The sequence below is a fragment of the Olea europaea genome, unplaced genomic scaffold, assembly GCF_002742605.1.
Source record: "Olea europaea var. sylvestris unplaced genomic scaffold, O_europaea_v1 scaffold2289, whole genome shotgun sequence".
Lineage (NCBI taxonomy): Eukaryota > Viridiplantae > Streptophyta > Magnoliopsida > Lamiales > Oleaceae > Olea > Olea europaea.
Window position 1 is genome coordinate 17,525 of NW_019240968.1, and position 21,598 is coordinate 39,122.

Here is a 21,598-nt window from a genome sequence, read left to right on the forward strand (position 1 = left end):
AAAGAATAGAACTCTGAATAGGAGTTACGGTGTAAGCCAAGAACAATCTGTGCGCACCATCAAAAGGTATCAACTATGTTGGAAGAAATATATCCATATTCATAAAGGGCTTAGTTAAAAATCAAAATTTATGAACAAGAAGTCAAATCGTCATTTCTGACTGGAAAAATTTGCATAACAGTCTAAAGACATGGACAACGCCCTTGTAAACATAGAGCTAAAACATAAATGCAAATAGCCACAATGAAATAAACATCAAAAAGCACGAGCAAAACCTTGATTCTCCAGGTCTAGGTCTCTTAGGATCAGCAAAACGAACAGTCAATGGCTGGTCAGACCCCTACGACGGAAAATGGAGTAATAAGTCACTGACTTTGCGACAAGACCCAAAACAAAGCACCACTAGGAAAATGAAGTGATCTTACTCTCATTGTATATATTCCATTGAGAGAATTAATTGCCGCCTGTGCCATCTCTCTATGAGCATATTTGACAAACCCACATCCTTCCAACAATTTTATAGTACAAGTTGGGGGAACCAGAAAATTAACAAATGTCAAAAGTGAAATACCATCAAAGAAAATAGTTCAGACATCCTGCTGCAGCAAAGTGAGAATTCACCAGATGATAAAAATCTTTCCAGAGCTAAATTCTGAATGAACACTAATTATGTGTGGGAGGCTGACTTTAAAATTTTGAGTTAGAACATGATATCAGAAAATGCAAGACATACCACGACTCTGCCTCATTTCATCTCGCATAAGATAGACATCTTCAACTCTACCATAGGGCAAAAAGATCTGGAAAAGTAAAAACCAGTATTAGAGCATCTACAAGGCTCTTTATTTTTAAAGAGCATCTTGGTCATAATAGGGAGCATCTTCACAATTTTAAGAGTCAACGTTCAAACAAACTCTTCAATTTTGCTCTTTATTTTACTTTTCCCAACATTCGTTCTTTTTTCCTTCATTTTTCAACTAATATATTGTTTTAGATGTTAAAAGCTAAAATATTTAATATATAATTCGAATAATTCAAATAGTGGAATGTTGAAACTTGCAATTTTAATAAATGCAATCTTGATAAAATACAAATAGAGAGTGAGTTTGGCTCTCCACAAAGTTAAATTAAAGAGTCCCTTGGAGCCTAATTTTAAGGTTTGGCTCTTTAAAATAAAGAGCATCTCCCTTTTAAAGAGTTCAAATGCTCCCTTTTAAAGAGTTCAGATGCTCTTAGAATCAGTATAAATGCTACTTCAAAAAAAAAAGAAGGTTCCAATAAACTAAAGCGAAGCTAAAAATTAACAGGTAAAATTATGAATGACAAAAATTCCATTGTTGAGACACCAAATAGATGACAATAAAATAATGGTAAGAATAAATTCTCAATGGCCTTTATAAGTTTTCTAGCTGAAACACATGAGTTGCAGATAAATAAGTTCTATATGCCTGCTGCACATCTCCAATCCTCCTAATGCAGTGTTCAGTAATAATCAGCCCCCTCCCCCCTCCTTGGAAAATACTTCATCCAGAATTGAGTGGCCTTATTTCCTTTTTGGGTTGTCTAAGATTAAAGTCCTCACCTCCTAAAATAGATATTTCTTTCAACAAGCACCCTGCAAAAATGTGTACTTTTATGTGAAACTCGTTTTGGTGACCATTGGATGTCTCTAAGAATGGTAAAAGCACTCTTCGGACCGGCAGAAACAACTAGAGGTAAAAATTCAGGATCAAGACTTCTCTTCAAGAGATCGCAGAGGAAATACTATTTAGCAGGAAAGGAATGAAAATGGACAACCAATCATTCTAATGTAAACAAAGAAGTATTCACTTATGTCACCGTTTTCCTTTTCTTCCCAGATAGGGCATGTCTTTACAAACTTACAGTAACCAAGCCCGAAAAAGCACCTTCTAGCCATCACGCACAGGTGGATAAAAATGCATATAGGGCATGGAACAAAAAACATCCCCCGGGATCCACAAGATACAGTTCTCCCTTCCGTGTGTGGGAACTTATTGATTTGTATGAAAAAAATGTAGGAAGCTTCACAAAAGTTGGGAATACCAAACAAAACTACGAAAATGACCGAACCTAAAATGAGAGAACCGTCTCAACCAAGAATCTCATTGGTGAACTTAATCAAATGTTTATGGGAGAAAGAAATGATTTTGAAAAGCAAATTTCATGTAGGATCTTTCCATACGAAAATGCTATTTGAGATTGTGGTTGATGTGCTCTTACTAGTAGGGGCACCCATGTCTTGTGATCAGAACAACTGAAGAGGACACTAGTCCAAGTATAAAGATAAAAAGTTACCAAAAGTAATAAATTTTCCATCCATCACTTAAAATTCAATGTCTATTCAAATAAAGACAATCAATTCTAGATGGAGGTGGTATATCGATGGGAAAGGGGAAATGCTTATAAAGAGGTAGGCACTAGCTTTACATTTCATATAGTTGCAGGCAGTTAGCTATCAATACCATAAGATCATAGAAGGTAAGAAGGGATAAGCAAGCTCAAACAAGTGTATAGAGCATACTTCTTCAACTTCTTTCTCTGTAGCTTGTTTATTCAGAGAACCAACAAATAACTTGTACTCGGTCGCCCCTGCAATAGGTGGGAAAAAGAAAAAGAGCAAGAAGATAAACATCTCTTCATAGAAAGTAAATAACTCTTTAACTGCTAATCTTCCACAAAATTTGCAGCCAAAAGTTAAAGGGAGAAGAAACACTACAGAGGGAACTAAAAGAGTGAAAGGAAGCTTGAAGTGTGAAAAAAATAAAAATAAATTGACAAATCTAGAATTTACTGCAAATCATAAGAAATCACCTAGCCGTTCTCGTTCCCCGTCGGCATATCTGACTTGGATAGGACCAACTCCCTGTAAAAATTATAAATGGATAAAGAATCCAGAAAGATAGGGAGCCAACTAGTATAGCAAGGCAGGAAGTGAGAAGAATCACCCCAGGTAACGTATACTGGTTATGCAAAGCTCTAATGGCTCTATCAGCTTCTTCTGAAGTAGCATATTTAACAAAGCAACACCCTGCAGAAGTCAAAAGTGTGTTTCCGGATTTTATCAAGATACTCTACCTTCACCCGAGAATAACACATGGATACAGTTATGCTAAAGCTCAAAATAGTATTACTTTTATAAGTACATCACGTGTTCATAGATGCTTATGATCTCTGAATAAACAAACTGCACTGTTTCAACTGTGTTGGATCTTCAAATAATACCATCCTTCATTTAAGAGGATCCAATGACCAATGCTATTGTACAGCAAATACCAGCACTACACTATCACAGCATAAGAGCAAGCAATGGAAACAGGAAACAGAATAGCGGAAGGAGAAAAGGAATTTCATAACATAAATGCATTAATCACCAGCAGCAAAAGGAGGGCTACCAACATAGCGTATTGACTAATCATTAACTATTCTTCGGTTTTCAAAGCCATTGACAGAAAATTCCTCACTAACATTCAGTCATTCACCCCTATCCCAAAAAAAAAAAAAAGAAAAAAAAAACAAACATTCAGTCATTCACCACCTAGCAAGACCTTCAACGTTGTTAATATCGACCAACATAAGCCTCATAGTACAAGTGATACAAATGTAAGAAGAACTCATCTGACTGCTGGTACCAAAAACTACTTAAAGCAAAATAGAATCTAATTTAAACTCCTTATCCTTGAGCATGATTAGATGATTATCAAATTAAATAATCATCAATTTTCCTGGTATGCAACAATCATCAACAGAGAACTCAGTGATATTCACCACGTGGCAAGATATTCTATGCCTTTAACGTATTTTCCAACTCAAACATTATTACTGTATAAGCGACATGAACACCGCATCCAACTGTCAGAATAAAAAACAAAGAACATGGTGCAACAAGAAAAATAATAGCATAATTACTCAGTCTTAAAATCCATTAGTAGAGTTAGATGACTAATTCCCGAGATGTTAAGTTGATTCAAGGAAAGCATGATTTATAAAATGTTAGTATGATATCCTACATACACGGAAACAAGACACAGTAAACCAATTGAGGTGTGTGACCTCAAGGCAAAAAGACAACAAACATTCGACAAACAGCTGCAGCGTGTATGCCCATTACTAGACCAATCACTTGAAAAATATGTGCTATATTGCATGTAGTCCATGAACAAACGAGGCTGAACTATAGTAAAACCAATGTTCAAAATAATGTGGGCACTGCACCACATAAATAAATGTCTCGGCCTTCACTAACATTGATTGGCAAAACAGGAAAAAAGAAAATGGAATTTGTATGTGGGAATAGATGAATCACCAACTAACAATATCACAATTTAGTTAAGGAAGCCTGGGAACATAAACGGTTTTATACATATTAAATCATACAGTCAACGAAATACAATAGGAAAGCAAAGCACCCCATAAAAATTTGTTAATTGCTCATTATCCTTCCCATACAAACTTGAGATCAATAGAATTTGTTGTCTTGATAAGAAAAAAGGTCCATTCACCTACTCCAGAATACACAAACATAATAATATCACACACCCATCAAAACTAAAAAAAAAAAAAAAATACAATTCAAACAACAAGCCACCTCCATCCATGAACGAATACAGAAGTAAAACGTTGAGTAAAAAGAGACAACTGGATTGAGTAAGATACAAATGGCTATTACAAGGAAGAAATCATCAAGTGCTCATGTTTAAAAACTAACTAGCAACATTTGTCTATAAGGATGAAGAATGACTACATCAAACTTGGAAGAAAAATAGATATGAAGATAGCGCATGAGACGAGATGAGATGTACATCAACTACATCTCAGTTTACAAAATTAAAAATGATAAGCTGTACGGTCTAAAAGCTATCTCAATCAGATACGTCCACCTTTAATGATATCATCATATGGAGTGCTATACCAACACACGAATAATTGATCTCATCCATATAACGTGTTTGTTAGAATTACTCGGTTGATCTCCATTGACCATAAAGATAAATCCAAAATATGCCCAACAAAATTTTAGAGCCGTACAATGTAAAGAAGTAGCTTCTTTCTTTACCATTTCCAATACAGCAGGAAGGGAAATTAAGTCAGCGACAAATCTTTATATCTGTATTCAAACTTAAATAATACAATAACTCAGCTAGATCTGCAATCATATACGAACACAGACAGAGAGAAGAAAATAGTAATCAATGGTCCAGACACCATCAAAATTGAAAACCAAACATACAAACGTTGCTTCTGTCGAAATTCACGAGTCATTGTATCCAACGCCACTATATTATTAAACCCACAGTATGGAAAACTAATACTAGTTTCCATGTCCGATCCTAGTTCAATAGAATTTCAAGTGTGCAACGAACTTAATTTGGCCAAAAACATACGTTCATATGAATATTCAGCTTAATCTCCTATTGCATGCATATTTTTCAGCATGACGATAAGAACAATACCAAAAAATACCCAACAATATATAAAAGCTCCAACAATCAAAATTCCAAGTGTGTGGTCCTGATATCCATATCACTCCAAGTTTCATCATTACACCACCAAAGCTGCATCCAACCAACAAAATCATAACACTGTAGAAATAATAATTGATTACATGGTTTTGGTTATAAACTACGTAAATCATAACAGTTATATCAGGAAAACCAACTCCTGGAAGCTTTGATACTAATTCTACGAGGAATATGTACGGAGCCCCCTATCATTGAATCAACCAAGAACTAGCAATACATCCAGTCAATAAGTGCGTGGCATCAAATGTTTAACATAAAAACCCATAATGCAATCATAAAAAACCTAACTTCAGCGATGAATATAATAAAAATTGCAGCGTAAACACAATGCTGTTTTCCAAACAAAAAACTAGGGCTTCAACGAGCAACCTTCACCAGTCCTATGCTGGCCCAACAACAGAAAAATTGCAACCCATGCACAACATACATTTCTGAGTTCAAAGCATTGTAATTGTCCAATAAGTTCAAGATCACATTCAACAGCAACCTAAAATATAGATAAACCTGTAATATTCTCAGCATCAAACCAAAAGGTTCTGCAAAACCGTATTCCATCATATTGCTTTATATGTTAACCCAAAATTGCTATGCTTTTGGATGAGAAGCATATACTACAGCGGAACAAGTGAATTTAAAGAATCATAATTGATAGTTAAAAGTGAAACAGCATACAAGCTTAACAACCCATTAAAAGAGAGACCATATTGCTAACCCATCTCAAAGATTTAAATGTATGTAAAGAACATAGGAGCATAAAGAAGCAATAGCATAACACATTGCATCCATATGCCACCCGAGAGTTCGTCATCAGTAACTAAACGATGTCAAGGTACCGTAATGCACACAAACATTAGATCACAACGAAACACTAATCTTTCTAAATATTAAATAAAGCAAGCATCATGATGCAAAAACTAAAGTATGAATTGAGCCAACAAAGACATGTTCTCAAAAAATTACCAACTAAAGCCAACTGCTTAAGCTTGAACAATGAAGAAAACCAATCATCACTCAAACAGTGACAGTTTTGCAATTTCGCGATAGCTTCAATGGAAAAAGTATAAACCACAGGGAAATCAAAATTAAAAATCAGCCTTACTTGCTGATAATCCATTTTCAGGCACATCACAGTTTCCAAAATTTAACTACTTCCTTTCAAACATAACCAGGACAGGAAAAAGCATTGAACCCTCCATGAAAACTCAAAAACCAATACATGAGACAAACCGGGTATTTTTGCCTCAAATTCCATACAGCAGACTTTCTACTCATCAGCAAAATAATTATTGTCACTGACTAAACGCCACAACTAGAGGTACAGGAGGAGAATTGGTTTCTTCCTACCATCCACTACTATACATGTAATGATTTATAGTATGTTTAATCTCGTCATCTCCTGGTTGGTGGTATGAATGAAAAGATAGGTTCGAGAAAACAGATGACTTGACACGTAAGCTTACATTTGCTCCCTTCAGCCCCCTCAAAATACCTGAAAAGACATTTACATACTCACAAAAACAAGTAAAACACAGAATCTGCACATACCTTGTTGTTGTCCAGTTCTCTTATCCTTAATCAAAGCAACCTCTAAAACATTCCCTTGTTCCTCAAACAAGGGTCGGATCTGACATCATTTAACCAAAATATTATTAATAAACTTAACTGGGTAAGTCTACATGTTACTGAAAAACACTCAGCAAGTAAAGCTTGAGATTTTCGTGAAAGTAAGTGTTAGTATGCATAAGCTTGATTCAATGAAATAAAGGCTATTAAAGTATTGCACTATTTTTTGCTCCATTTCAAGAAGCACCTAGGAAACATTATTAATAAACTACAAGAAGTAGCAAGATATTTCTGAAATTGTTATAACAATGGAATTTACGTCGCTGAATCCAATAGAACACAAGGACACAAAGTAATAGTACAAAAGAATCCTATTAGAAGTTATTTCTTAAAACTGAATCTCCATTTATCATCAACTGATATCTCATCAATACACCCAACTTACATCTTCTTCCGTGGCAGTCCTTGGAACAGATCCGACAAAAAGCTTTGCGAAACGGGTTCCATCCAATTGGTCTACGAAGGTAAAATATATAATGATCAATGCAAGAACATAAAATTAAGACAAGATGAAGACAAGCACATATAATCAGGCTTCACATTAGAAGATAATGGCTCCATACTCATTTCCAGTTTAATGAACATAGAAATAATATTTAGAGCACGTATGGTACAGAGAATGTCGAAAGTACAATATGAAGTAGCCTGTCAAGTAGACATCTTATTACCAAATAATGTCCTAAAATATTCGTGGTTATAACACCAAGAAAATCAAGAAGCATAATACTGTCAAGATTCTCAATGAAGAAATAAAAGTAAAAAAGAAAACCCAGGAGAAATAATTTCAAGTGCAGCAAGGGAAATTCTCATGGTATAAATTTGTTCTTCTTTTTTTCCCTCCTCAAATTTTCCCGGCTTTTCTTCCAGAATAACTAAACCTGATGGAAGTTCTTTAGTCTTAAAATTTGCATCAAACTGATAACCATCCCTTGGTCTGTATGTCAAATCTTAATTAATTGATGCCTCAGGTACCAAGCTTTTTCAAATCAAACTACCTTACTACCTATCTTGCCATATTATACCCTAAGTGTATCACAAAAATAGATATGGTTTCTTGTTGACAGCATACTATCACAAAAATAGTTATGGTTTCTTGTTGACTGCATACTGAGCCCCTTTTCCAGTTAGTTTTAGCCATAGTTAACGAACCAAAACTTCACCCGACAAGAATACAAAACCAAACCTAAGTGCAATTACTTATAGAAAACAAAAGCAACCAAGGACTAGTATTCAAAATGCAGTTAAACGAAGACAACTAATAACATCTAGATAGGAACACAGAGAGGAAAACTAAAGCTCCAAAACTCACAAATTCAGAAACTGACTTTTCTAAAGTTATCTCTTTCATAAAAATTGGAAAAGTTCTCTCAAGAAATACCTGGGGACCTTTCTCTGCCAGAAAATGGATACCCGCGTTTTTGCCCAGAGATAGTGTACGGTGCCATCGGTTGATTATTTGAAGCAAACCCCCCACCATCACCATCACCACCACTACCCATTGGCCGAAACCCTCCTCCAGCCCCCATAGATCGAAACCCTCCACCACCACCAATTGGTCGAAGTCCAACACCAAAACCACCAACCCGTCTGAATCCTCCATTGGCCCCACCATCAAATGGTCTAAATTCCCTATCACCGCTTACTGGATGAGGGTAGCTCGGAGGACTATCAAACGGCCTGCGACTTTCGCTCCCGCCGCCGCTCGGATAATTTCCCGCGCTAATATAGTCCTTTCCTCCACCACCGCGGTAACCTCCTTCTTCACCATCGCCGCCACCTTCTGAGAATCGAGAGGAGGGAGGACCTCGGGACTGTCTGTTACTACTACTATAGTTATGAAATTCTTGATTGTTGCTGTTATTATATCTTTCTCCACCTCTGTGCCTATCGAATTTGTCCATCGACAGTGAAATCGAATTCAATTAAATTGCGAAAAGAGAATGAAAAAGAAACACCCTAAGCCTGTTCCTATTTATGAAGTTGAGAAATTTCGAATTGCAGAGGAGAGGATGAACTTTGAACGCCAAATACGGAAGAGTTAGGGCACTGGTATTGATGCACGTTTGAGTAAGCTTAAAAGTTGACCTCAAAAATAAAAGTAGTCTAAATTATCAAAATAGTCAATTTTTAACTTTGCATTTATAAATATGTCACTTTTTTTTTTAAATTGCAAGAATGTCAATTTTAAACATATTTGCCTCTCTAGCCAATCTTAAATACCCGACATGTCATAATGGAACAAATTGTACCAAAATTAAATGAGATTTGACCCATGTGTAGAAATTGTAGATAACCTGCCGTGTGAAGTTAAAGGAAAAGGGGAAAAAATTAGACCCAATACCAATGGAAAAAGTTTTAAAAAAATCAACCCCAATTTTTAGGGTTTAGTTCATACTCTTCCTTTCTTCCTCTCTCTATGACCGACATTCTAAAGATCGAAGAAGGTCGAAGTCCATATTTCTTTGAAGTCTAAGTCCTGCCGTCGTCAACTCTGTTCGTCTCTTTGTGGCCAGTGCATTCGAAAGTTCGAAGAAAGTCGAAAGTCCACATCTCTTTGAAGTGTAAGCCTGTCGTCGTCGACTCGCCATCCACGCCGCTGCCTGCGTTGCCCTACTGTACCGGTAAGTTGCATGTAATATGCTTTGAGATTTTAATATTCTTTCTCCTTTTTTATTTTGCATCCAACAATTTGTCAAGTGTAGTGGGCTGAATTGGGGATAATTTATTGAAGTTTCGAAAACTATTATGAAGATTGTAATATGCTTTCAGATTTTAATATTCTTTGTCCTTTATTATTTTGCATCCAACAATTTGTTAAGTGTAGTGGGCTGAATTGGGGATTATTTATTGACGTTTCGAAAACCATTATGAAGATTGTAATGAAAATGCAATATTCAATTTCCAGTGTTTGTGTACCATAACAATGAACTATAGACAGTTTGACAATTGAATATAGAAAAAAAAATTATGTAAATAGCTTTTTGAAAAGATGATTAATTTAGTTTACAGCATAAACATTAGCACACAGCCCAAACGAAAACCTAATACATAATCAAGTCATAAGCATCCAACTTCAAGAAAACTACAAAAAAATTCTTAGGAAAGATTGAAATGAAAAAGATTTCCATGTTAAATAATAAAATGTGGCACCTCATAGAAAAATTTAAATTATTTTATTGTAAGTATGTTTCGTAGTAGCTTAATATATACACAAACCATTATTATCAAAGTGTTGAAGATGCCAACTATCCTAAAGGAACAAACCCTTTCAACTTCGGCTGTTAACAACTATAAGTTAATGTCAAGAAATTATTGTCCTAAAGGACCTCTAATTAATTCTAAGTCAGTAACAGCTGGCTCAAAGCATAAATACAATTAAATACGAATGAAAATTAAGTAAAAGAATCATGTTAATAATGCATTTTGCACCAAAATCCTCCAACTGATACTCATGTTCCCTTTCTCTCCATATGTAAAATCAAAGCAAAGACAATTAGCTTCATAGTTAACTCAGGTCAAGGTGCATTCATCAAAAAGAAAGAAGCAAGCACTATTAAAAAAAAAAAAAAAAACTCAAACAACTAAAAGATCAGACAGTCATGCCCGCAAGAACACTACAAGAGGTCTTAAACACGAACTAGGTGCTTGACACATGCAATATTAGACGGGACTAGACATTATGATAAATCATATTTGAGCATCTTTTCCTTCTTCAATCCCGCTCACCAAACGTGCCAGAAATGTGCAAATGAAAATAGTCAAAATCAAAGACTCACGCGAAGGGATAAGGCTCAACAAAGAGAGCAATCCTCCTAGGTTTAGAATTCATCATTTCTCTCCTGAAGTTCATTTTATTAGACAGTGGTTTACCACGAATATTATGTCTGCACACAGCTCAAATGCTATAGTCTTGCAAATGTGAAATATTCGTTCTAAATTTATTTTTTCTGATTCTTTGTTTCGATATATAAGAGGCTTCACTTATTTATATTTCGCACATCGAACACAAGTACAAAGAGGGACAGCTTGCTTATGGAGAGGGGGGGGGGAGAGGGAGAGACGCATCCTTGAATTGTGAGAACAGCGTTGTGGAGAGGAGCCGGTTGTTCTGAGTCTGAGGTTGCGTGTGGGGTTTACTTTGAATTGTAAATTATTTTTAATAATAAATTAGTTGTGCTGACTGATTCGTCAAAGATCTTGTTCGAAAAAACTCTAAATTGTCAACTTATCAGTTGGGCCTCACATACATATCGTCAAAATCCATGTAATCGTGGATCTCATAACTAATAAGTTACAAATTAAAAAATTGTCCAATTTATTCAATTTATAAGTCCACTTATTTTGATTTATACAATCTATGAATCTTAACTTGATAGTTACATGTATAGAAAGTATTTAAAAACATTAAATTAATTTTTATCGATGTATTTCGTGTGATTTATATGTACCACCTACTTCTACTATACTCATCACTTATAAAAAAATATTAGTGGTTATTGTGGCTGAGCTTTTGTTTGTATTGGACAGACGACACGAACATCGAAACATCTCGTGCTTGTGGAATTTTGTATCTATCTAATTAAATTTAATATTCATGGAATGTCGATGTATAACTTCATACATACATGGGAATATTTGGTGTAGCCAATTCCCGTGACTGCAAAAGTCAATTAATGTAATATACGTTGTAAAGAAGATTTGGTTTCTGATGATTTCATTTGGGTTGCTCAATTTAATGGGATACGAGGATGGATAAATATTTATTTTCTTTCATTTCATTGATTGTCTCAAATACTGTTGACTATGTTGAGATGTACAAAATGACGTCATTGATTGTCTTAAGTGTTCGTCAAATAGTTAAGGTGTATGATACTGTTTTGTACCTACTTTGACCTCTACAATTGTTTCGTTCAAATCACTTGCATACATGTCCTTGACTGTCTTATGTTGACTATCCATTTATGCTCACTTACTTAAATTTGTTTCCTATTTTTGATAATAAGTATGGTAACTTGAATGGCTACGAATCCGTAGCTCCTTTTCATTTTTTCCGTATCATCTGCTTCTTCTTTTCATTTTTTCCGTATCATCTACTTCTATGTTAATAATGATCATCATAGTGTTGCTGACATTTCTCAACACTCTTTCGTGTCAGATATTTTGCTTAAGGGAATAATTATCGATGTGTGTTTCTAACTTCGGTGGTGTGGTTATATTCCGAACACATTCATAGCTGTTCTATTCCAAGCCTCCCATTTGTATATATCAGGTGAGGATTCGTAACACTTTCTTTCATTTTCAAGTGGGTTAGACATATGTGGTGTTTTTATATGTAATTTACGTTAAATCCTATGTTATACTTAGCACTCTTTCATGCTGGATGTTATCTATTCAACGTTCTAGTACTATAATTACAAAACAAAAAAAATGTCGTTATAACGTTTACATTGTGAAAAAACCTAACAACTTGTTGCAATCTGAATGCATGGCATATTGTTGCAATATAAATTCAGTGGACTCCTAGGATCACATGCAATTCATATATATAATTCTTTATATGTGTCAGTTATGGCATAATTTTTGCAACCCAGTTAATGTAACCATAAGCTTAGGATCACATGCAATTCAAAGATAAGAAAATGTTATTCGAAATGTACGGCATATTTCAGCTACGTTAATGTACCATAAGTTTAGGATCACATGCAATTCAAAAATATGGTTCGTCATACTTGTAATTCATGGCAATTATTAGCAGCTGAAATTTTCCATAACTTAAGGATCACATGCAATTCAAAGATAATTTTGTTTCAAATTTATAATTCAGGGTACATTTTTTAACGTAGGTTGCAGAGATATGAGCTCGTGTAGACGAAGTTGGGTACAAGAAACGAGGCTCTGGTGCACTTCCATGGGATGCGACGAAGAATGTGATAGCATTACTAGGTGTTGTATGGACATATATTCTATCAACGGCCCGCAGGGATGAATTTGATATTTTTCCGTATTGTGTAATAGTACCATCTACTTCAAACATTTTTTGTGGCATTTAGTCGAAACTGTTAAGTATATTTGAAATTTATGTACAACAACTCTTTGTTTGCAACGAAGGGACTTGACTCGCATTACTACGGCATACGTCTGCATTTATTTCCAAATTTATTGACTTCTTTTGTAATGTGCATATGCCTTTGTAACCCTAAACATGGTTAACATCATAAGCCAATAAAAAAGTGCCCAAAGCATGACAATCGTGGTGCAACTGCTACACAACGGAGTTAATGTCTATTTAGTTTTTGTTTCATTCGTCTTGTAACATGTGCGTGAATATAATCTAATCCTATTTTTGTGAAGTACTACAATTACAACAATGGTACAATTGCAGAGATTATTTTGCACAGGGACATTTCAACAGTACGAATGTAGATTTAATGAATTGTACAAAGATAATAAAGAGTGTTAAATGTCCTACTAATTATGGGGAAATGGGGGATAAAGGAACTAGAAATTTATTGAACCATCACACCAATTGCTTTTCAAATTAACAAGGAGATTGGACTTGGTTGTTGGGTAGATGATGACCATAATTGCTTTTCCTCTTCAACTTGCTTATAAATACAGTGTCACTATATTCTCACTCCTAGACAACTTAGTGGAATAGTATTGTGAGAATTTGTGTCTCTCAATTCATTTCATCAATACTTTACTACATCAAAATAATGAATTCGTCCACAGGAAGCACTGAACCGTTCAACATGAATGAGCCGTTGTCGGTTCCGGTTCCTTTCCATTATTTTCAATCTACATTTCTTCAGACGATGAGGAAATTGAGCTTCGTGTGGGTAGGAGAGTCATTTTCCCTATTCCCTTTCCAAACTTGGAAGATGTCGGGAGTGACGATGGTTTGTCACAGAACGATGTGCTTGATGCGGTGTTCGCGATCGATGCTGCCTACGAAGGGGAGTCCGAGGACGAAGATGGGCTGGCGTACGTCCCACAAAACGAGGTAATTATCATCTCGTCTGACGAGTCAGGTAAAGACAGCGGGGGAGAAAGTTCAGTTATCGAGGACGAGTGAAATGCCGATCGTGGAGTGTAGTGAATAAGTAGTGTACGATCCACTCTTTTGTAGGGATGAATTTGGTTAACACAGAATCAAAATGTCTGCATGAACATCTCCCTAAGCTGTAATCCGGGTAGTGTATTTTGTGTATAGTCCGGTCTGGCCGAACTGTCGAGAATTACAGATTTCTATATGTCGGGAACGACAAATTAACCTACATCTATATTTTGCACCACGTTTAGTGGATGTTATGAAATGCTATTTATCATGAGCTGAATTATCTCCGCGGATGACGATATTAGGAATTATAATAAATTTCATGGGTATTGAAGATAACTTTTTCAAATGGGGTTCATCATGCGCGCGGTCCAACGACAAAAGGACAACATCCCAATTTACAATTGATTTCTGTTACGATTGAAAATCGTATATTTAATATTGTGTGCTTCGTACAAGGTTTTGACTACTACCTTCAAGTATTTTGAATGACCGTACACTTGGAGGGTTAGCAGTACGTGTTTAAAGATATTGTTTCAAGCATGTTACAATTACGTTGTTTCCTTTTCACAGAATCTACAGTTCACCATGTACGTGAAACTGATCTTAGAGTGTTGTGCACACTTTCGTCAACTGTCGGGAATCCAGAACACATCTGCCGGGATAGAGATTTCACATGTCGGGATGTTGCGTACGTGCTGAACAAAACAGTCGGGAATGAAATTCGTATGTGCACAGAAGGATGCCGAACATCCAGAAATGGTAATTATCACAATCTTTATAACATAATTTCATAAGGTACAGTGCACTACGGAACATTGAACATACAACGTCGATTACACTAAAAACGTTTAAGGAACTTGTGATACATTGAGATTTGAACATGTGCTCCGATTATGACCAAGACGAGCACAACGAGTGCATTTCTTGCTCGACCATGCAGACTCGTGTCTTGAACGCTTACGTCGGGTCGGTGGTCTACCTGGATGGCGACATACGAATGGTGGCAAAATAGGAGTAAACGTAATTAAACTGGGAACAACCCAGTCCACTTCACGTCCAACAGAATATATAGCTTCGCTATAGGCACCCCTCCAGCATTCAAATGTGTAATAAGGGGAGCAAAGGTCATACAAAGATTTAGCAAACAGCACGAGTTGCATGAATACATAGCATACGGTTTAGTTGAAACTCACGACATGTGCAGTGTCTTTGGAAAAGTTAACTATGTCCACGTCGTTGGATATTCCAACCTGAGTTAAGTTGTTTGCCAACGAATGGGCTCGAAGCCTAGTTCCACTTTCGAATGTCATCCGTAACTCGTTTTCCATCCTCGGCGTCAATATTGTACTGCATTCAGTCACCTTTTTTTGACGTTCATAAAACCTCTTTTGCATAGTACTCCGAATGTGTTTAACCAAGCAGGTTATCGGTAAAGAACGGGCTTCTCTCAACATGGAGTTCAAAGACTCAGCGTTGTTGTTCGTCATAATGTTCTAACGGTGGCCAATAAATAGTGCTCGGGACCAAAAATGAATAACCTGCACGCTCTAAGTACTCGTACGCTCACCTACGAATCTGTCCCATGAGTCTTTCAAAGTCCTCGACCCGATAAGTCGTAGCAGCTCGTTTGAATAGAAGTATTGCACTTGCATTGCTGTACCGCCGTATTAGGTTCTTTTCGAGATGCCAGATACAACAACCATGGTGAGACAACGGAAACAACTGAGTAATAGCTTTGTCAATGCTCTTTTTCCTGTCTGAAACAAATACGAGGTCTTCGGAGTCCCCTATAAGCTCTTTTAAGTTGGACATAAACCACTTCCAGGATTTATTGGTTTCAGCATCCACGATCCCCCATACTAACAAATATATCTGTTTGTTACCATCTTAGGCAGTTGCAGTAGAAGTGTTACTTTGTATGAACCCTTCAGATGACTGCCATCAACACAAATAACGGGTCTCAAGTATTGCATGTAACCACGAATGCTTGCATCGAAAGTTAGGAAGAAGTAATGAAACCTATTTTGAGAATCGAGTTCTATGTGGGTTACTGTCCCCGGATTACTCTCTCCTACGACGTGGCAGTATGAAGATAATTTCTGGAAACTGGCTTCCGGTGTACAGTGTAGCATAGTTAAGGTATGAAGCTTTCCCCTACGAGCTTTGTCGTAACTGATTTTCACACCGAACTCACGTTTCATATCACGTGCAATAGCGGTAGGGCCATATGATCGATATGGAGTATCCAGTTTCCCCAAAATGTGCTCGGCAATTACGGAACTAGTGGCATGTCGATGTGCGTTACGACGAAAATCAAGGGAACATGTGTACACGTTGATGAATTTACGGATCATGAAGATTGTAGATTGCTTGATAGTAGAAGCACGTAGCATCCACTTGCAATTATCTTCCACACATACAACAGTTAACATTTTCATGTTTGACCTGCTCACCCGAAATTGGAACTTCTCTTGCAAAGCAAGCACATGAATCTTTGAGTACAATTGTTTCTTGCTAAAGAATATTTGCTTTTCGGCGAGAATGACGATTGTAATCCACTCATCTATGCCCAAACTCATGGAATGTGATGACATTGGCTGGTCAATTTCAGCAATAACAGCATCATCTGTACCATGTAACTGGTTATCTAAGTGCTCAACGGATGCTGCAGCCTCGATATGGTCAATTGAAGGTGCGGGCGCTTCGTTGTTTGACCGACTGTGCTGATGATTAAGCTTACCATGTCTTAAACTCTGGGGACATTCTGTTCCGCCGAACCGGTTCTCTGTACAATTTGCTTCCCTGGCTATGTCAACACTCGGGACCTCGGTTTCCATAATAGTGATGCATAGTGCAGTCTCCTTATGAATAGATATGTACCAATTTAGGTCATCATCGTCGGGTATCTCTGCCGGAGGTATATTCAAATTCGGGACTTTGAACTTCAATTCGATTTCATTGCGGGGTTCAACAATACCAAATTTGTCCTTCAATTTTAACACAAGTTCTGCTACGGTAATGCTTCTCGACACTAAAATGGAAGTCATTTTGTCCTCTCTCCACTTTCATTTGTCATCCACGTAAACAAAGTTCCCTTCATGCAACACGATGAATCTCAAATCCTGAGCCATACCTGAAATGTTGGGAGTAAAAAAGTTAGAATTCAGCACATTCATATGTCGAAGGATTTAATAAAGTCAACTTGGCGCATTACAATACGTTGATCCATGTAGTACCAAAAAGAGAGCTTTTCAAGTGTGAAAATCGGCAATTGAATTCTCTGTCCATCCCAACAGTTACTAAATGTCGATTTCGACAGTTAAAATGTCTAACTTGAAAATTTCTACGAAACTGCTCAACAGTTGAACGACATAAATTTCGGGAAAGTTAAAAATCATGTGTTTTACTGTTTCAGGAATTTATTGCAAAACATTAATGGTTATAATCAATTCTCAACTACAACTTCAATTGATCTTCCCACACATAAAGAAAGTATAACTCAATGCTTCATTAAATATGGAATTACATATGGAATCCTTCACATTTTGTTGAGATTATTGGTATTTTTTCTTTTTCTAAAATATATCAAAAATAAAATACATCAATGAATAAGAGATGAAATATGTACAATTAATTCTGACCATGTTCTATTGAATATTTAAAGTAGTCAAGTATGACATGAAAATACTTCTTTTCTACTATCTCACCTTTGAGATTGATCAATGGCTTTCCTTCATGCCTTATTGATAATGAAAGGGGGATGAAGAAGAAGAAGAAGAAGCTATTTCAACTCGTACATGTGTGTGTTCTTTGTACACATTCCACCCATTTTTTAATCAAAAATTCATATTATACAATATAATATTCATTTCTTTAATGTTAACAATAAAGATAAATAAATAATCACATCACCATTAATTGCATTCAAATCTAGTATTTATTGCTCCTAAAAAGGTGTCAAATAGTAAGATGGACATTTTGTTGGGAAAAAGTGACATTTTTGAAAGAAAAAAAATTGTGCAAGACAAAATTTTTTGTGCATTTTCAAATTTAGTGACATTTATGTAAATTCTCCATAAAAGTTTTACTGGCGATTTTACAACATGACCTAAGCTCATGTTTGAACTTCATTCTTTACAAAAAAAGAAGAAGTATATTTTTAAATAATAATTTGATATTATTTTAATCACATTTGTCAACAAAATAATATTACACGTAAATTTAAAATTCTTTCTCATTTTTAACCAAATACTGTCTATCAATCTATTATTCCAAAATACATTCTTTCAAAATAATGTGAATCAAACACACATTTAGTGAACTACATATTGATCATTGGATTAATTTAAATCAAAAGTTACGATTATTTGTCAATAAGTATATTACTATAAAGTTCACTAAGATCATAAGAGAGTTTTTTATAACCACTTGAAATCCATAAGACATTGAGCGTTAGATTGACTTAAATTAAACGATTATGAGTAGAATGAAGGCTTCTGTTCATCAAAAAATATTATTTGTATGCTCTAAAATGAAAGACAAAGATTTAGTCTTAATTTTGTATTTGTTTTTACTTTTGGCATATTTATAAGACGACAAGCAAGTATTTTTACATCATAATAAACATAATTTTCGAACGAAAACAAAAGACAACTTATATTAATATGAGAGTATAAATGTGATGAAAAAAATTGCGGGCACAAAAGTTATAATGAGTAAAAGTTAAGGACCTTTCATTCAATTAATATGTGGAAAAGTAATTAAAAATCATGGTGTGAACTTAAAATAGCTCAAATTACATAGACCTTCACGATGTTTTGATAGCTATCCAATCAAATTGCAGTCAAGTCATCAATTATTCTAGAGTGTTCCATAATTAGTTAGTTAAAGGGTAATAGAAAGCTAGTAGATTGTCTATAGATATATTAAGGGGAGCTAGGATTTTCATTCATACGGTGAGGTATTGAGAAAATAGTGAAAAGATCGGGCATCTCGAGTAGTCTGAGATTTGTTATCATTTCTGTTCATTCAGTATTCTAATAAACAGTTTATAAATTGATCATTCATTGATTAAAATTGAGAGTTACAATCCAACAATCTATTCAGCTAATTCCTGTTACATATTTTGAGGCCTAACCTGTTACTCTACAACTGATTTGCAAAATTTCAATTGGACCTCCAACAGTTGAGCAACAACAACTGGGGTTCTATCAGGTTTCTAACAATTTCAAAGACATTCACACCTTTCAAAAATTAGACAAACATTCCTTGTTTCATTATTTCAAATAACGTATACCTTTCATGAGGTTTATGACAAATTATGAGACTTTTTTCATTTTGAAAAATTACACAAATCTTCCTTATTTCAATTTTTTAATATAGCATACCTTCATTGATCACTTTTCTTTTATGTGTTTGTATAAATAGTAATGGTAATGCCCAAAATACAATTGCAAACTTTCTTCAATTTTATGACTCTTTCAATAACAATTTAATGCCTTAAGTTCATTTTCAATGCCTCTATTTAAATAATACCAAAGTATTTTTTTCGACAGTTTAATTGATTTTAAAAAAAGGTAACACAAGATGGAGAGATTCTAGTTTTGATTTCATCTCAAATGATTGCTAAGAATTTGGATAGTTATCACGAAATTGATTTATTCTTTGGATGTGATAAATAAATATGACTACATTTTCTAAGTATTCATGTATTCGCAATATATAACTAGATTCATCATTTTATTTTAAGAGTTGACAAGAAAATGAACTTGTTCAATACTTGATCAAGTGGAGTTTAAATTAACATTACATATGCCTTACTTCTTAAATATTTTGTTATTTTTTATATATAGTTGATTGACAGCAAAAACAAAATGTCTATTATTTTTTTATTAAGATATCATTCAGACTATGCTCGTTAATTTGTCTTATATAAATGTGCATTTAGTATCTCATATCAGAGTATCAGTTGATGTGTTTTAGAAGAATTTGTAGTCTAGATAATAAATTATTGTTGATTTAGTTAGTGTTGTTTAAATGATCTTTTAATTATTATATTATTATTGTTGAATAAACAACAGGATGGAAGAAAGTTTGTATTTTGTAAAGGTAAATTACCACCATTATATTTTTTTTCCACACTTGACATATTTGTGACCTAATTGCAAGCATATTTTACAAGTACGGAAATATAAACGTGTTTGCGAGTACAATGGGGAGACGGGACAAGTTTTTGTTTCAAGACATTTGAAAACTATCACATTATATATAGCTTTTCACCCAAAAAATTTTCTGCATGTTTACTTGGTCTGGATTCCAAAAATGATAATTCAATTAATTTTTCATATTCAGCCCTAAAAAGACCACGTCATACAACACTATTTAACCTAAACCAATTTATCAAACATATCGAATAATCCACAAATCAAGAACAACGAAGATAGAGAAGCAAAAAAGGCAAAATTTTAAATCTTCTACCCAGGTAAATTTTCTAATCTTAAAGTTTCTAGATTTGGGAGTTGGGGATGGTGACTAGTTGTCCAAATGTCGTGGTGGGAGCATCTCCAATCTTGGCATAAATTAAGTATAAATTGGTATTTTTAAAATCACTTTTTCATCCTTATTTATATTTCGGTGAATCTAAATTCAAAATTTTCCCCAATCGAAATATCTAAATTCACTTTTTACCTCTTGTGAATGTAAAAAATAAAAAATAAAAAATAAAAAATGTAAATTTACATCTTTTCTTACATTTTCTATGAAAATTTAAATTTGCATTTCCCTTACATCTCTCAATTGGGGAAGATTTTTAGCCACTTTTGAGATCTAAATCATAATTTAGATCTATTTTACATCAGATTGAAGATGATCCTATGATTCAAAATTTTGTTGACCCAACATCTTTTTAACTAGTATGCCTGATTATGAATACTAACTTTTACGGGGTGTCTTTCTTCTTGGCACAGAAAGGAATATCGTGCGGTAGGAGTCTGCTTCGTTAGACTACCTTCAGCCTTTTCTCGATCGCGTCGAGACGAAAGAAAATTTGATTATAATTTTGTAGAAAACTTACAATAAAGATTTTGAATACATTGAAAATAAATTGAACATTGATCGATGAAAGTGGAACATTATGATTGACAAAAATAAAAAATTACAATTGCTGGTGTGGTGCAAAGGACAAGGGTGATGTAGTCTCAGCCTTGCTGACAACCACAGCGTGAGAATTTGATTCTTGAGATATGGAATTGGACTCTTTGTGGGCACCAGTATACGGGCAAGCTCTTGTTTTCTGGCATGATGGGACACATCCGGCAATTTATCTCCCTCACGATACTTCAGGGACGGCGTGGTGGAGGTTTTCAAGGTTGGGGTT

The 21,598-nt window shown here is 35.0% G+C and overlaps 1 protein-coding gene across 1 annotated transcript in view; it reads right to left on the reverse strand.

Annotated features, from left to right (window-relative positions):
- LOC111381335 (flowering time control protein FCA-like) overlaps window positions 1–9,255 on the reverse strand; it is a 13,684-nt gene extending 4,429 nt beyond the window's left edge. The window contains exons 1-9 of the mRNA XM_023005118.1: window positions 8,542–9,255; window positions 7,549–7,619; window positions 7,086–7,164; window positions 2,967–3,049; window positions 2,833–2,884; window positions 2,543–2,610; window positions 734–800; window positions 426–505; window positions 276–340 (exon numbers count right to left, since the gene is read on the reverse strand). Of these exons, the coding sequence (XP_022860886.1) occupies window positions 276–340; window positions 426–505; window positions 734–800; window positions 2,543–2,610; window positions 2,833–2,884; window positions 2,967–3,049; window positions 7,086–7,164; window positions 7,549–7,619; window positions 8,542–9,064 (1,088 nt within the window). The 5' untranslated portion in view covers window positions 9,065–9,255. The remainder of the gene's footprint in view (window positions 1–275; window positions 341–425; window positions 506–733; window positions 801–2,542; window positions 2,611–2,832; window positions 2,885–2,966; window positions 3,050–7,085; window positions 7,165–7,548; window positions 7,620–8,541) is intronic.
- Window positions 9,256–21,598: the final 12,343 nt, after the last annotated feature.